Genomic DNA, 18061 nt, shown 5'->3' on the forward strand with positions numbered 1-18061 from the left:
TGCAATGTATTCCTCTGATTTGAGGAAAGTAACTGTATTCTGAATATCATCAAATGCAGCAACTTAGTCTTTTTGTGTAGTCACTTAAAATATATTTTACAATGTTGTCAACATGTTGTCACTTTATACCTGAAACATCCGCATTATTGTCCCCTGCCCATGGACAATAATGCAATTATAAAACAGCTACCTCAGCAGCTCCTGTCCTCCATACAGCAGGACACTGAATCAGTTCAACCACATGACACAGTCACTGTCATTTATGTGTAAGATCAGTATGTTTTATTGATGAGGGTGCACAGCTCCCCTCAGACCTGCCCCCCCCCCCTCCCCACACACACACACACACCCGCACGCACTCGCACACACATCCTTCTACACCTAACAGTATCAATAATTCACAGGGGCACCCACATAAGTGGAGGTAGTCACTATTATTCTGTACTGTGAATGTTATATTGCTCAGAGACGTAGCAGAAGGAACTGTTGTCTTTCACAAATGTTGATGCATTATCAAGCATTCTGGGTTTAGACTTTCTGTAATAATATAACGCAATAAGACCCAATAAATAAAAGTTAAACATAAATGAATACAACAAAATAACTGGCAGCAGACCTGACCCATAGTCAAGCTCACCCATAGTTCCACTCATATACCACTCATGACAATCAGGGACTTAAACTGCAGGTTTTAATGAGGATGATAGTATCCTGAATTGAAATTATAGCCTATAATGGGCTGTACATGTGAGGTGCGACCGTCAGACTATGGTCTTGGTCATGCTCTTCATGTCAAAGACCAAAAAGAAGAACTCTAAGTAACCACAGTCCAAAGATGCCTCCACGTGAGTGACGTTCGTTCCATTTCATTTCGGTGGCTGATGATCCTGTGATGTGATCAGCTGCATGACGTTGCTGTCATAGTGTTTAACCCCGCCCCCTTGGGCCGTGCAGGGATGGTGAATCAAACACACGGAGATAGCAGCGGCAGCAGCACCGGAGGAGGGACCTTGTAGACCCCCTTGTGCCCGCGTGTGTCCGTGCATGTGTGCGTGCATGTGTGCGTGCATGTGTGCGTGCATGTGTGCGTGTAGCTCTCCGTTGAGCGATGCCGGTGACAGCTTCATACAGGACAGAGTGAGCCGCGGCCACGGGACAAGATGCAGGCGGACGACATGGAGGTACCTATCATTAATAACCTTAATGAGAACGGCGACAGGCACAAGGCCAGAGCCAAAGATGTGTTCAAGGATCCGCAGAAGGAGTCGGAGGTAAATGTTCCTTAGTGGGCTGCCGTGAGAGTGTTGTTGCTGGGGAGCTTTGGTTGGACGTCCGTTTGCACGAACGGAGCCTGGGGCCACGCTGCCCTAGCAGCGTGAGCCGACAGGCGGCTGTGCTCTTACTGTGAGACATGTTATTTTTGCGAGCTGCTCCCAAAAATAACCCCGCAGTAATCTACAGTGGTGCGGAGTGCAGGTGGACTGTCACAAGACCCCCACTACACATGCCTCAGTCCTCTCTCTGTATGTTTACGGCGTTTGCTCTGCACGTTATATAAGTCACATATGCGGGCTGCTACAGAGAAATAAGCGTCAGTCCCCAACAATGAATGCAGAGTGAGGGACAGCTGACTGAAATAGCTCCAGCTGTCCCGGACCTCCATTCTGTGGTTTGGTTTCCCTGTTGCGGCTTCAGTCATGACAACTGCATGTCGATGATATTGCATTGGGCTTACCTTGACTAATGCACTTTTATTTACAATGTGAGACAGTAATCTTCTAGCCTAATATACAGTGAGGCAAATAAGTATTTGAACACCCTGTGATTTTGCAGGTTCTCCCACTTAGAACTCATGGAGGGGTCTGAAATTTTCATCTTAGGTGCATGTCCACTGTGAGAGACATAATCTAAAAAATCACATTGTATGATTTTTTTAAATAATTTGTTTTTTACTGCTGCAAATAAATATTTGAACACCTGTCTATCAACTAGAATTCTGACCCTCAAAGACCTGTTAATCCACCTTTAAAAAGTCCACCTCCACTCCACTTATTATCCTAAATTAGAAGCACCTGTTTGAGGTCGTTAGCTGCATAAAGACACCTGTCCACCCATGGCATGGAAGGTTCCCCTGATTAAACCAGCACATGTCCAGGCCCATCTTAAGTTTGCCAATGACCATTTGAATGATCAAGAGGAGTCATGGGAGAAAGTCATGTGGTCAGATGAGACGGAAATAGAATTTTTTGGTCTTAATTCCACTTGCCCTGTTTGGAGGAAGAAGAATGATGAGTACCATCCAAAGAACACCATCCCCACTGTGAAGCATGGGGGTGGAAGCATCATGCTTCGGGGGTGTTTTTGGGACAGGACGACTGCACTGTATTAAGGAGAGGATGACCGGGGCCATGTATTGCGAGATTTTGTGAGATCTTCCCTCAGTTAGAGCACTGAAGATGGGTCGTGGCTGGTCTTCCAACATGACAATGACCGGAAGCACATAGCCAGGATAACCAAGGAGTGGCTCCGTAAGAAGCATATCAAGGTTCTGGAGTGGCCTAGCCAGTCTCCAGACCTAAACCCAATAGAAAATCTTTGGAGGGAGCTCAAACTCCGTGTTTCTCAGCGACGGCCCAGAAACCTGACTGATCTAGAGAAGATCTGTGTGGAGGAGTGGGCCAAAATCCCTCCTGCAGTGTGTGCAAACCTGGTGAAAAACTACAGAAAACGTTTGACCTCTGTAATTGCAAACAAGGTCTACTGTACCAAATATTAACTGTCGTAACGGTAGGTACAGGTGGCGGTGATTACGCTGATGCGCTCCAGGTGCGCACGGGAGGCGTAGGAACTCTGCCCAGCTCCGGAATCAGACAGGTAGGGGAGGAGGAGAGCACACAGGGATACGGAACATACAGGCTTCATGACAATTAACATTGATTTTCTCAGGTGTTCAAATACTTATTTGCAGTAGTAACACACAAATTATTTAAAAACTCATACAATGTGATTTCCAGATTTTTTTTTAGATTATGTCTGTTACAGTGGACATGCACCTAAGATGCAAATTTGAGACGCCTCCATGATTTCTAAGTGGGAGAACTTGCAAAATCACAGGGTGTTCAAATATTTATTTGCCTCACTGTATCCATCTATCCACAAACAAAGTGAATGTGTTCTAGGTTACACAAATCATTTCAGTTATTTTACAATTGTCCTACTCATTGACTGTCAGTATTCGAGAACTGTTCTACTGTAGCTTAAGAGTATAATCACATTGAATCCCATATTACTGCATGGAACTGTTTTGGAACAGAGTGTTTTCTGTTTGAGAGAAGAACTCAGCCTAAATATGTAGGATTTGTGTGTTAAATATGTGTGAGTGAAATACATTTAACTTTAATCTATAATAGCCTTGTTTACCTATTATTGTGTGACTTTTATTCTAATTCCTGTAATCAGTTCATCAGCCTCTTTGAAATGGACCCTAACTAACAATCTAGTGCTAATCCCCTTCAAATAAGACAAAGGCAACACAGTGTACAAACATTTACTGAAAAACTGCATCATCTGGATTTTCCCAGGTTATTACCAAGGGCCTTGTCGCTGTCCTTTTCCAAAAATAGAATGCAAATAGTCACACATACTCAAATTTAGAGAGGTGGAGAGGAGTCAAATTTGTAATTAGCAAGGTAGCTTTGTAGTCATTTTTGGGTACTGAATAACTACTACTTGAGTATTGTGTAATCATGCAACATATATAGGCTACTAATGGGCAAAATCTTTATAATCAATAAACCAACAAAAACATATGAAATTGTTTGGCACAATTTGGAAATTTGTACTTGCGACGGCGATGAGTCTGCCTATAGGAGGGAGGTGGACCGGCTGGTGTCCTGGTGCAGCAGCAACAACCTGGAGCTCAACGCCCAGAAGACAGTGGAGATGATTGTGGACTTCAGGAAAGTCACAGCCCCCCTGCCTCCCCTCACCCTGACGGACTCCCCCATCACCACTGTGGACTCTTTCCGCTTCCTGGGCACCTGCATCACCCAGGATCTCAAGTGGGAGCCGACCATCAGCTCCCTCATCAAGAAAGCCCAGCAGAGGATGTTCCACCTGCGGCAGCTGAGGAAACTCAAGCTGCCAGTCCAGATGATGGTGCAGTTTTACACTTCCATCATTGAGTCCATCCTCACCTCCCCCATCACTGTGTGGTTTGCTGGGGCCACTGCCAGGGACAGACAGAGACTGCAGCGCATTGTGCGCTCTGCTGAGAAGGTGATTGGCTGCAGCCTTCCATCTATACAGGACCTGTACGTCTCCAGGACTCGGGGGCGAGCAGGCCGTATAGCAGCTGACACTTCTCACCCTGGACATGGACTATTTGAGCCACTTCCCTCTGGCAGGAGGCTACGGTCCATTGGGACCAGAACCTCTCGCCATAAGAACAGTTTCTTCCCCTCTGCTGTTTGGCTCATGAACACTTTATAATATCTGCACTAAACTGGACACTTTATAATACCGGTCACTTTAATAAGCCACTTTGCACTGTTGTTCTGATGCTGCTATTGTATATATTTCTCCCTTTAAGTATTTCACTTGATTTTTTTTAAGCATATCTTTTTAACTTTGTGCATGCCCTTATTTGTATTTGTATTTATTCAGTGTGTTTATGTTGCACTTTTTCACCGAACCAAGTTCCTAGTTTGTGAACTGTGTTCAGACTATGGCAATAAAAGTCTTCTGATTCTGATTGAAAAATACTGTTGACTTACTATAAATATAATAGACCATTTTAACTGACTACTTGCTAACTCATTGGTAGGAATGCTGATTCAGACATAGTCATACTCATTATGACTATGTCAAATGTAAAAAGTTAACCAGGTGAAGAAGAGATTTATTGTGTGTTAATGTTGTATAAATTTAAGACACAGTAAATTAGGTCATGAAGGGCAGAATGAGCTGTCATCTTGATCAGATCAGACTTGTTCTAGTTAGGCTTGTCATGATAACACATTTTGAAAGGCGATATATTGCTGAAGAAAATATAGACAATAAATAACATGAAAATAACTTTTTTTTTTCTTCATTAGTATAAAGGAAAAGTCCCCACGATAAATATTCACCCCAAAAATATTGTTCCATTCCTCATGCATTTAATGATAAGTCTTTATAGTATTTATTGTGGCAGGCCTAGATCTAGTTTTGTTGTTTTTTTTCCAATTACACAACTTTTATCATTGAAGAATTAATTGTAATCATGATTAAAACCCAGTTAATTTAATTGCCCTGATCATTATATCCATCTCTCTGCGTATAGTGTTCTTTAGTACCCCAGAGACTCCACTATTTCTCCATTGTTGACAGTGTAATAAATAGACTTACACTGGCAGTATTGTGTGAATGCTGACTGCTCGTATTATTTATCTGCAGCAAAAGATACGCACTAGAGACGGATAGCTTAGAACAAAACCTCAAATGAACCTCAGATGGCTGATGATTGCTTTAAAGGTCCTATATTACACAAAATTGACTCTTGTGAGCTTTAAGCCATGTTATGTTGTTACCTCATCAAAAACATATTTGGAGTTGTGTTTTGTTTCATTCAGACATGTTTGAGTAATCCTGCATGATTGGTCTAACTACATCTCCAAAAGTCCAAATACTGTTTCATCTTGTGATGTCATGAAGCATTAGTTTTCAAGTTAACAGCTACCTTAATTCAGTAGAGATTGCCAACTGCAGGGTTGAAATAATCCAAATGATTCTAGTGAAGGTGTATGGAGTTTAAAAACACAGTGGAGCACTTCCTATATTACCACATGACATCACAAGGTGGAACAGAGCATTTTCTGAACTCAGCCTAAAGTGTGTTAAACATGTTTGTGATGAGGAAGCAACATTATAACATAGATTAAAAATAACCTAATATAGGCCCATAACATTTCACTGGCATGGTGGACTCTGTGGCAGGTGTATTTATAGCAGACTGAGTGAGAGCAGGGCTGAGTCAGACACATCCGTATTTACAGTGCTTCTCCCTGGGGCTCTTCACACAATTAAACAAACCATTAGGTCTGAGTTACATGTGAGACAGAGAACTGTCACTCTAGTCATAATCTACTTAACCCTTTTATTCCTAGCATACAATGTTAAACTACTGTCTAATCAATGGTGTAAATTTTTAAAGTACTTTTCATATGATTTGAGGGCTTATTTTTACTATGTTTTCGAGATCAAGCTTTGGCTTTGAGCAAACAAAAATAAATAGACAAAATTAATAAGATCCATCCATCCATCCATTTTCTTCTGCTTATCTGGGGCCGGGTCACGGGGGCAGCAGTCTAAGCAGGGACTCCCAGACTTCCCTCACCCCGGACACGTCCTCCAGCTCCTCCGGTGGGACCCCAAGGCGTTCCCAGGCCAGCCGAGAGACATAGTCCCTCCAGCGTGTCCTGGGTCTTCCCCGAGGCCTCCTCCCGGTGGGACATGCCCAGAACACCTCCCTAGGGAGGCGTCCAGGAGGCATCCTGAGCAGATGCCCGAGCCACCTCAGCTGGTTCCTCTCAACGTGTAGGAGCAGCAGCTCTACTCCGAGCTCCTCCCGTGTGACTGAGCTCCTCACCCTATCCCTAAGGGGGCGCCCGGCCACTCTGCGGAGGAAGCTCATTTCAGCCGCTTGTATCCGCGATCTTGTCCTTTCGGTCATTACCCAGAGCTCATGACCATAGGTGAGGGTAGGAACGTAGATTGACCGGTAAATCGAGAGCTTCGCCTTCCAGCTCAGCTCCTTCTTTACCACAACGGACCGATACAGCGACCGCATCACTGCAGACGCTGCACCGATCCGCCTGTCAATCTCCCGCTCCATCCTTCCCTCACTCATGAACAAGACCCCGAGATACTTGAACTCCTCCACTTGGGGCAGAGACTCACCACCCACCCGGAGAGAGCAAACCACCTTTTTCCGGTCGAGAACCATGGCCTCGGATTTGGAGGAGCTGATTCTCATCCCAGCCGCTTCACACTCGGCTGCAAACTGCCCCAGTGCCTGCTGCAGGTCCTGGCTCGAAGAAGCCATCAGGACAACATCATCTGCAAACAGCAGAGATGAAATCCTGTGGTTCCCAAACCAGGCCCCCTTCGGCCCCTGGCTGCGCCTAGAAATTCTGTCCATAAATATAATGAACAGAACCGGTGACAAAGGGCAGCCCTGGCGGAGTCCAACATGCACCGGGAACAGGTCTGACTTACTGCCGGCAATGCGAACACAGCTCCTGCTCCGGTCATACATGGACCGGACAGCCCTTAGCAAAGAGCCCCGGACCCCATACTCCCAGAGCACCCCCCAAAGGACACCACGAGGGACACGGTCGAATGCCTTCTCCAGATCCACAAAACACATGTGGACTGGTTGGGCAAACTCCCATGAGCCCTCGAGGACCCGATGGAGAGTATAGAGCTGGTCCAGTGTTCCACGACCAGGACGAAAACCACACTGCTCCTCCTGAATCCGAGGTTCGACTATCGGTTGGATTCTCCTCTCCAGTACCCTGGAATAGACCTTACCGGGAAGGCTGAGGAGTGTGATTCCCCTGTAATTGGAACACACCCTCCGGTCCCCCTTCTTATACAGAGGGACCACCACCCCGGTCTGCCATTCCACAGGTACTGTCCCTGACCGCCACGCGATGTTGCATAGACGTGTCAGCCAAGACAGCCCCACAACATCCAGAGACTTGAGGTACTCAGGACGGATCTCATCCACCCCCGGAGCCTTGCCACCGAGGAGCTTGCCAACCACCTCAGTGACTTCAGCCAGGGTGATGGACGAGTCCGCCTCTGGGTCCCCAGTTTCTGCTTCCTCCTCGGAAGACGTGACAGTGGGATTGAGGAGATCCTCAAAGTATTCCTTCCACCGCCCGACAACATCCCCAGTCGAGGTCAGCAGTTCTCCACCCGCACTGTAAACAGTGTTGGTGAAGCACTGCTTCCCCCTCCTGAGGCATCGGACGGTTTGCCAGAATCTCTTTGAGGCCGTCCGATAGTCCTCCTCCATGGCCTCCCCGAACTCCTCCCAACCTCAAGTTTTTGCCACTGTGACTGCCCGAGCCGCGGCACGCTTGGCTCGCCGGTACTCATCAGCTGCCTCAGGAGTCCCACGAGCCAACAAGGCTCGATAGGACTCCTTCAGCTTGACGGCATCCCTTACTTCTGGTGTCCACCACCGGGTTCAGGGATTGCCGCCGCGACAAGCACCACAGACCTTACGACCACAGCTACGAGCAGCCGCATCGACAATAGAGGTGGAGAACATGGCCCACTCGGAGTCCATGTCTCCAACCTCCCCCGGGATCAGGGAGAAGCTCTCCCGGAGGTGGGAGTTGAAGACCCCCCTGACAGAGGGCTCCGCCAGACGTTCCCAGCAGACCCTCACAATACGCTTGGGCCTGCCAGGTCTGTCCGGCTTCCTCCTCCGCCAGCGGATCCAACTCACCACCAGGTGGTGATCAGTTGACAGCTCAGCCCCTCTCTTCACCCGAGTGTCCAAGACACGTGGTCGGAGATCAGATGACACGACAACAAAGTCGATCCTCGACCTCCGACCTAGAGTGTCCTGGTGCCACGTGCACCGATGGACACCCTTGTGCTCGAACATGGTGTTTGTTATGGACAAGCTGTGACTAGCACAGAAGTCCAATAACAAAACACCGCTCTTGTTCAGATCGGGGAGGCCGTTCCTCCCAATCATGCCCTTCCAAGTGTCACTGTCGTTACCCACATGGGCGTTGAAGTCCCCCAGGAGAACAACGGAGTCCCCGGTTGGTGCACTGTCTAGTACCCCTCCCAGGGACTCCAAGAAGGCCGGGTACTCTGCACTGCTGTTTGGCCCGTAGGCCGACACAACAGTGAGAGACCTGTCCCCGACCCGAAGGCGCAGGGGCGCGACCCTCTCGTTCACCGGAGTGAACCCCAACATGCAGCGGCTGAGCTGTGGGGCAATGAGCAAGCCCACACCAGCTCGCCACCGCTCCCCGCGGGCAACGCCAGAGAAATGGAGAGTCCAACCCCTCTCAAGATGTTGGGTTCCAGAGCCCAAGCTGTGCGTGGAGGTGAGGCCGACTATATCTAGCCGGTAACGCTCAACCTCCCGCACAAGCTCAGGCTCCTTCCCCCCCAGCGAGGTGACATTCCACGTCCCCAGAGCTAGTCTCCATGTCCGGAGATCCGGTCGTCGAGGTCCCCGCCTTCGACTGCTGCCCGGATCTCTCCGCACCCGCCCCTCATGGCTCCTCCCGCAGGTGGTGGGTCCACGGGAGGACGGCCCCACGTCGTTCCTTCGGGCTGGGCCCGACCGGGCCCCGTGGGGAAAGGCCCGGCCACCAGGTGCTCGCTGCCGAGCACCCACCCGGGCCTGGCTCCAGGGTGGGGCCCCGGTAACGCCAGTCCGGGCGACGTAACTGGCCTTGTTCTTTTTGTTTTCATGGGGGGCTTCTGAACCGCTCTTAGTCAGACCCGTCTCCCAGGACCTGTTTGCCATGTGTGACCCTACCAGGGGCATGAAGCCCCCGACAACATAGCTCCCGGGATCATTCGGGTGCTCAAACCCCTCCACCACGTTAAGGTGGCGGTTCGGGGAGGGGAATTAATAAGATAAATTAAGAAATTGATTCGTATTGCAACTGTTGACCAAACTATGCATCTTTTTTATCAACCCCTATAACCACTAGTCTTGACGAGCTTCATTTGAGTGGAGCTGAACTAATCTCTACCCTGTGGATTAGTGAATCTAACCATTCAGATCTTGTTCTCGGGTGTTATGTTGAGAACAGGATTTGAACCGCCAACTGTTGCATCACTGGACAAACACTCTACCAACTGAGCTGCTGTCGTCCAATTATTAAAAAACAAAACAAAAAAACAACAGAATAATAAGTGAGTATAATGACTAGACTAATGCACTTTGGTTAGTCCGCCTATCAATCACACTTATCAAAATCTATAGGGACACAATATAGTTCCAGATTGCAGTCTTTGTAAAACATTGTAAGAGTAATCTGTAAGTAATGTGCTCAAGTCCAAGTATTAGTCACTGACTGCTATACTTCACTGGTATATTTTATGAAAGTGAAATTTTCTATCATGTTGTTTTGAGATGCTTTAGACTTCTGGTGCCTCAGTGTTTTTTATTAATACAATATGAATGTTTACTAATGAATTACTTCCTGATCCACATTTTTGTACTGTATATTCTTTTTCATTTTGCTCATCCTGATGTAACAATACCTCATTTCTGTTCTAACAACGGGACCAAATTTCATCCCGTATAGCATTTTATTCTTAGCTTCTATGTCAGTAGTTCAGTGGTGGAATGTGACAAAGTAAAGTGATACTGTTCTTAAGTATGCATTTTAGGTATCTGTACTTTACTTAAGTACATTTTAAAGTGAATACTTTTTACTTTTACTTCACTGCATTTGAGAGCAGGTATCATTACTTTCCACTCCACTACATTTTTGAACAGGACTGAAGAGTAAAAGTTTTTATTTTTTATTATTATTATTGTCTGACCTGCTGAAAAGGCTGAGGGGTTTATTTTTTTTTTTAGCACATTTGTAGTTTGAGCAAACAAACAAAACAAAAAAAATAGAAACAGCTTGGAAAAAAAAATCAATTTAATTATTTCTGTTGGACAAAACATTTGAAGCCTCAAAACCTCAAAATCTGAGCAAAATACTTTTTATTCTTTAAATACATCTTAAACATGTACATTAATACCTTTACTTGAGTAGATTTCTTTATGTGATACTTATTACTTACTGAGTACTTTTTCCACCACTGCAATAGTCTATACACGGGGAAGCTATTTATATTTGCAAATGTGGTTCTGCCTCAAGCCCTGTTACCCTGGTGTTACTGTGTGAGCTGAGCTGATCTGAGGTCAGGCCAGAAGTCAACTCTGTGACCCTGGTCTGAAAAGCACCTAATCTACTTTACAACAGGCTTTTTCCCTTTCACTCTTCCATGTTCTCCTCTGCTGCTGGAGTGTTGTTTTATTGTAGTTGTAGTGTAGCTGTAGGTCAGTGGTTCCCAAACATTTTGGTCTTGAGTAGCCCCATATTCTTATTTTATTAGTAAAGGGACAGCACTTATTAAAGGGCCCACATTACACTATTTTATGATCTTGATGTTATAAAGTTGTTTCCTCATCACAAACATCCCTGGAGTTGTGTTTTGTTTCATTTAACCATGCATATTTAGCATATTTGAGTTCTTCTCTCAAACAGAAAACACTCTGGATGATTTCAGCCAACTTCCAATCTCTACTGAACTGAAGGTAAAATGCAGCTAACTTGAAAACAAAAGTTACATATGTAACTACGGTTCTATGAATCCTGGATGACCGCCAGAGGTGGTGTTTCAAGCATTGAATGATCACTCTTGTGCATGCGCAGGTCGAGATTAAATCACAACAAATTCACCTATGACCTTCCGGTGACCCACGTGAGGCTATATAGTTACGTGACTCCGGAAGCACAGTCCCTTATCCTTTTCGTGATGGCACGAGTATTCCGAGGGACAGAGACCTCCGGCGGCCATCCGGGATTCATAGAACCGTAGTTACATGCGTAACTTTTGTTCTATTTCATCCCTTCTGACCGCCAGAGGCGGTGCTTCAAGCACTGGATGACCACATCCAGCAAAACCTACCTAATAGCGAAGGATGATGCTTGCGTAGCACTCCATCCAGAAGATGGGGGACCACTACATTCACCCGGTAAAATCTGGCAAATGTGGAGGGTGAGGTCCAAGAGGCCGCAGCACCGATCACATTTAGGGGAATTCAATGCATAGCAGCCCAGGAGGTAGAAAGGCCCCTGGTTGAATGGCATGTCACACCTTCGGGCATCAGCCGCCCCTGTGAGGCATAAGCATGTTTAATGGTCTCTACAACCCACTGAGACAGGCACTGTGTAGAAAGAGCCTGACCCTTACGTGGACCGGCATAACACACAAACAGACTTTCCGACCGTCGCATACCTGCCATAACCTGTATGTAAGCCTCCAATGAGCGACCAGGGCATAAAGGTTCTGTGGTAGATTTCGTGCCAAACCTCGCCAACTGGAGCGGTTGGGCATTACCTGTAGAACAGGTCACAGGTCACGGAACTCTGAGCAATAAGCTGCCACTAAAGAAAATGGGAAAACAATTGTGGTACAAAGCAGTATCCGTGAGTAGCCACAACTCACTTGACCTAAGTGCGAGAAGAAAAAAAGAGACTGTGCTTCTGGAGTCATGTGACTATATAGCCTCACGTGGGTCACCGGAAGGTAATAGGTGAATTTGTTGTTATTAAATCTCGACCTGCTCATGCACAAGAGTGATCATTCAGTGCTTGAAGCATCACCTCTGGTGGTCAGAATGGAGGAAATAGAACTACTTCTTCATGACATCACAAGATGAAACAGAGCATTTTGAGTTTTGGAAATGTAAACAGACTAATAATAAAGGGTTAGTCAAACACTCTCACAAGAGTCCATTTTGTGTAATATAGGGCCTTTAATATTATTGGGCCTTTAATATTGAGTCATTTTCTTGTGTCCAACACAGTGATTGCTAAAGACCTCCAAAACATTGTTATGAGTGAAAAATGTACTACAAACAACATTTTATATTTCACCTTTATAAATCTGAGCCTTTCTAAGTACCTGTAAGTGTTGTTGTATCCTTGGTTGTGTATTATGGTGGAGGTATAGCTGCTCTCCCCTCATTTCCTCCATCCCTCCTCTCATTTTCACTCATTAAACAGAAGCTGTATACATCAAAGGGAGTGCAGTGTGAGAGGCTGAGCACAGGGGGACCGGGGTCAAGAGTTAAGGCAAGGCAAGTTTATTTGTATAGCACAATTCATACACAAGGCAATTCAAAATGCTTTACAGAATAAAAAACATTGTCAAATTAGAGGCCTGTCTTACATCTTCAGGAAGACTGTTCCAGGTTTTAGCTGCATAAAACTGAAATGTTGGTTCCACATGTTTAGTCCTGACTGTGGGCACCAGCAGGAAGCCTGTCCCTGAAGTCCTGAGAGTGTGAGATGGTTCATATGGCACTAACATGTTGGAGGTGTACTTTGGTGCTAGGCCATGGAGAGCTCTCTGAGCCACAGGAAGCGAGTGCAGAGACCTGAGCACAGGACTTATGTGCTCGTACTTCCTGGTTCTAGTCAGGACCCAAGCAGCAGCGTTTTGGATGTACTGCAGCTGTCTCAATGCTCATTTGGAGAGGCCAGTGAGCAGGATGTTACAGTAGTCTAGCCTACTGGAAATAAATGTATCAATACCTTTGATTTTTGTAATGTTATTAGATGGTAAAAAGCTGCAGATGTTATTGATTTGATGTGGCTGTTAAAGTTCAAGTCTGAGTCCATTATTACCCCTAGATTTCTAGCCTGATTTGAAGGTTTTAGAGAGAGAGACTGGAGGTGACTGCTAACACTTTCTCTGTTTCTGTGGGCCAAAGATGATGACGTGAGTCTTATATGAGTTTAGCTGGAGAAAGTTGTTTTGCATGCACACACTAATTTGTTGGATGCAGTGGCAGAGTGAATCCACTGGTCCATATCCACCTGCTGCCAGTGAGACATAGATCTGAGTTTAATCTGCATAGTTGTGGTAGGACACATTAAATGCTGCAGCAAGGCCAGTTAATACACAGCAATAAAGATTGAACGACAGGGGTCCCAGGATTGATCCCTGGGACACCCCACAGGTCAGGGACATTTTATCTGAGACACATTTTCCAATTTCAACAAAGAACTTCCTGTTTTCTAAATAGGACTTGAACCAGTTTTGTGCCGTACCAGAGATGCCCACCCAGTCCTCTAGTCTCTCTAAGAGGATCCCATGATCCACTGTGTCAAAAGCAGCACTCAGATCTAGCAGGATCAAGACTGAGACCTTGCCTACATCAGTGTTCAGGCGGATGTCATTTGTCAGTTAGATTTTAGACCCCACCACAGCACTGAGACTGCTCTTATCTGACTGGAAAACATCGAAGGAGTTGTTCATTTGGAGAAAGTTATTAAGCTGTTGGTAAACAACTTTTTCAAAGACTTTGCATAAAAAACGCAGATTTGAGATCGGTCGGTAATTGTTCAACATTGTGGCATCAAACTGCTCTTCCTTAAGAGAGGTTTGATAACCACAGCTTTCAAAGCTCTTGGGAATGTTCCAAATTGAAGTGATATGTTAACTATGCAAGTGAGTGGTGACAGCAAACTGATAGCACAGACTTTAGAAATTTAGTGGGTAACATATTAAGGCAGCATGTAGATGATGACTGGTGACAATCTCTTGTAGAGTTTTGTCAGTTACAGGTGCAAAGTGAGTCAGCTCTAAGTGTCTAGGTGGGTGCTGGGTTGTTATTTGCGTCGTGGAATTGATGGCATTTTTAATGCCCTGAACCTTGTCATTAAAGAATACTGCAAACTCATTGCACTTAGATGTGGAAATTAGTTCTTATGGCAGTGGAGATGGTGAGTTTGTTAATCTGTTTACTGTTGCAAACAGGACATGAGAGTTGTTACTACAACTTCCAATAATGTCAGAAAAATTCCTCTCCCTTGTTCTATAACCTGGAGCTTTGACTTGCACCATTCCCTTTCAGCCCCCCCGGCACTCTTTTCTGTGGCCTGACCAAGTCATCATTCCTCCATGGCGCTTTCTTCTTATCTTTAGCCATTTTAACCTTCATCGGGGCAATGGTGTCACGCTCAAAGCCACAGAGTTCAGCAAATCATTAACATTAGAACATGAGGCAAGTGTATCATTTCCATGAACAGTGCACCTGTGTTATCTTTTATGTATCTCCTTCAAACAATTGCACGACCGACCAGCTGCTGGTTTGGGAATAACAAACAAGTCAAAAAACACATGGAAATGATCAGACAGAGCAGCATCCATTTCTGTCAAACACATTATCTGTACATTATATTTACATTAAAATCACCTGTAATAACTAAACCATCTCTTGTGGAAAAATTACAGATCTATATGAAAAGTAATCAATTTGTGAAGCTCGGTAAGTTTTGAAATACAGAAAAAAAACTTTATTCTTTGTTACAGCAGATACAGATATGACACGGCCCAAGCCTGCCCTGGCCACAGAGTGGCAGCCTTTCAGCGTCTCCCCCACTCCCCATCCTAAGTTCCCATCTACCCCCAGTCTTCATTTCCGAGCCTCTGAGCTCTGACTATTTTATACCAGAATGACAAAGCTACATACATTTCAAAGCAGAGTGACTTTGTTTCACACCCATAAGATAATGAACTTTTACACTTAGACTGGTAGAACAACAGCGAATTTCCTGTAGGATGGAGACAGAGCCTTCACACATGTTAATGTATGGTCAGACTGACACAGATCAAATGCTTTTAAAGACACAACATGAATATACTTAAATTTCTATCACACATCAAAGTGCATATGACTGAAAACATCTCAGTAAAATTATCAATAAAACTCACAGTGCTGGGGAGGTTTGTATATGACTAAGTAGCGTATGGAGGGGGATTGTTTTTGCTCTTTTTTAAAGGAAACATATTCAAAAGATGAAAATGCCCCAAATGACAACCTGTGAGTAACTAAATTACCTCTAAAAATGCACACACACCTCCACCCTTTTTGTTTGCTCATGTTTGATTCAAATTTGAAGGTGGTTGGAGTTGATTCTACTAGAATTGTATTACCTGTGTTTATGTCTAGCCATGTTTCAGTTAAAAACATAAAATCAAGATTAAAAGAAGAGATAAAATCATAAATTAAAAAATGACTTGTGACATAAAGATCTGACATTGAGCACAGCACGTTTCAGATTAGTTTCAGTAGGACTGGATGTTTATCTTCTTACAGGGAATGTGAACTAAATTTCTCTGATGGGACAGTCTAACTGTCCTTCTGTTAATCAGTCTACGTGGTGTAACTGTAGATATAGCTCCATCACAGGGCCTCAGCCTGATATGATCTTTATCATGACTGTATGTCCTGAGACATCTGGTGGAGATGGTTGTGCTGCTGGTGGTGACTCCGTCGCTGGGAGAGGTGGTTGTGGTAGTTGTGGTGCTGCTGGTGGTGCTGACACATTGACTCGGTCTCTGGTTGGTGCATCAGGCATGCTTCTGTCATTCCTCTTTTCTCTCACTGGCCCAGGAGCCTGTCTAGGCCGGTGCCTCAGAGCGTGGAGAAGGTTATCCATCAGCACTCTCACTCCACCTCTGTTCAGGTGCAGGCCATTTCCCTTGAACAGGTCCTCTCGTTTCCAGAATAGATCAAAGTTCTCATTGTAGTGCAGTCTTCTGGCCACACATGCGTTGAACAGCCATGTGTTCAGCTGAAGCAGCCGGGTAAATTTGTTCATCTTCCTTCTGTCTATGTTTCTCTGAAAGTATCTGTGGCCTCCTTACCACTGAAAGTCACAGGAAGCATCTGGTGAAGTCCTTTTTGAGATTCTAAAACAAATATCTGTGCTTGTAGCTCATTAATTTGCTGTTGATAGTTCCAACAGAAAGATTCCACAGAAATATTTCCTTTGGTTTGTTCCCCCAGCCATGTTTCTCGCTCGTCAGAAATGTCGTTACAAAATGTAAAAATGGTTTAGAAGTCTTTGTTTACTTAAAAGAAAGTCTAAACAATCATAACTAAACCAATCTTCCAGCACTGGAAGAGGTAAAATGATTAAAAAGCAAAGTAAAGAAGGAAGCAGCAGGAGCAAGCAAGGTTTGCGTCTGTACTCTTCTTAACAGCTGTTTCCCAGTGATGTGGCTGCTGAGGCTGAACTGAAACCAAATATATTATAACTGAATATAGATTTGTAGATTATAGCTTATGGCAAAGTGAATCCTATGCTGTTTATTAACTCTGGAAAAGTTTTTGTAGGAGCAATTTTGTATGAGTCTTACCTTAAGTGCAGTGACCTAAGCACATCGTGCAGATATCGAAGCAAACAAAATACTCAAATAAAAGTAAAGGTATCGCATGAAAAAATCAACTTACGTAAAAGTATTAAAGTACCGGTACCTATTTAAAATTATACTTAGATCTCAAAGTTTATGTGAAATAATTTTACTTTTTTACTCTAATAAGGTTTCAAATGTACTGATTTGTATTTTTTGTATATAATTGTTTGCTTAAACTACAAAAAAAAAAAAAAAGTTAAAAAAAATCAACATCTTTTCAGCAGGTCTCAAATAATAATAGAAAATACTTTTACTTTTTAGTCCTATCCAAAATTGTAGTATAGTAGACAGTACACATACCTGCTCTCAAGTGTAGTGAAGTAAATTATAAAGTATCCACTTTAAAATATACTTAAGTACAAATTTTAGGTATCTGTACTTTACTTAAGTGCAGTACTTTACTACTGAAGCCAGCCCGTTATCAGCAGCTAGTAGTAAATCATTTGTTACTTTAAGCAGTGCAGTCTCTGTGCTGTGGTGAGCTCTGAATCCAGATTGAAATTTTTCAAATATATTATTGTCCTGCAGGTGGCGGCAGAGCTGTTTCACCACAACTCGTTCTAGAATTTTTGAGAGGAAGGGAAGATTAGAGATAGGTCTATAGTTGACTAATTCATCAGGGTTTAGGTTAGGTTTTTTCAAAAGGGGTTTAATCACAGCATACTTAAAGGACTGAGGAACGTAGCCATTTTCTAATGACATATTTATTATGTTATGGATGGAATCTATTATTAGGGGGAGGGCTTCTTTGAGGAGCCTGATTGGAATAGGGTCGAGCAAACAGGTTGATGGTTTTGACAACATGATGACTGAGGTAATCTCCACCTCATCAACAGGAGTAAATTTATCTAATATTAGAGGGTCCATATGGGATATTGGCATTACAGACTGGATTTGCTCAGGATGTTGTCCCCTGTCCCACTCCCCCTGTGGAGTGTATCTCTTTCAGATGCCCCGATGACAGCTGGACCTCCTCCTTGCCTGGCTCTCCTCCTCCTCGCCCGGCTCTCCTCCTCCTCGTCTGGTCTTCCTCCCCCTCGCC

The 18061-nt window shown here is 44.6% G+C and overlaps 1 protein-coding gene across 3 annotated transcripts in view; it reads left to right on the top strand.

Moving 5' to 3' along the window:
* The first annotated feature begins 937 nt into the window (after window positions 1-937).
* Window positions 938-18061, top strand: part of strip2 (striatin interacting protein 2) — a 96757-nt gene continuing 79633 nt past the window's right edge. For 2 of the 3 annotated variants that reach the window (XM_055231755.1, XM_055231756.1), the window contains exon 1: window positions 938-1181. In XM_055231755.1, the coding sequence (XP_055087730.1) occupies window positions 1161-1181 (21 nt within the window). In that variant the 5' untranslated portion in view covers window positions 938-1160. Of the gene's footprint in view, window positions 1272-18061 lie in introns of all 3 variants that reach the window. The other variant, XM_055231754.1, reaches the window with a different exon arrangement.

Source organism: Periophthalmus magnuspinnatus, chromosome 23 (assembly GCF_009829125.3).
Source record: "Periophthalmus magnuspinnatus isolate fPerMag1 chromosome 23, fPerMag1.2.pri, whole genome shotgun sequence".
Taxonomy (NCBI): domain Eukaryota; kingdom Metazoa; phylum Chordata; class Actinopteri; order Gobiiformes; family Gobiidae; genus Periophthalmus; species Periophthalmus magnuspinnatus.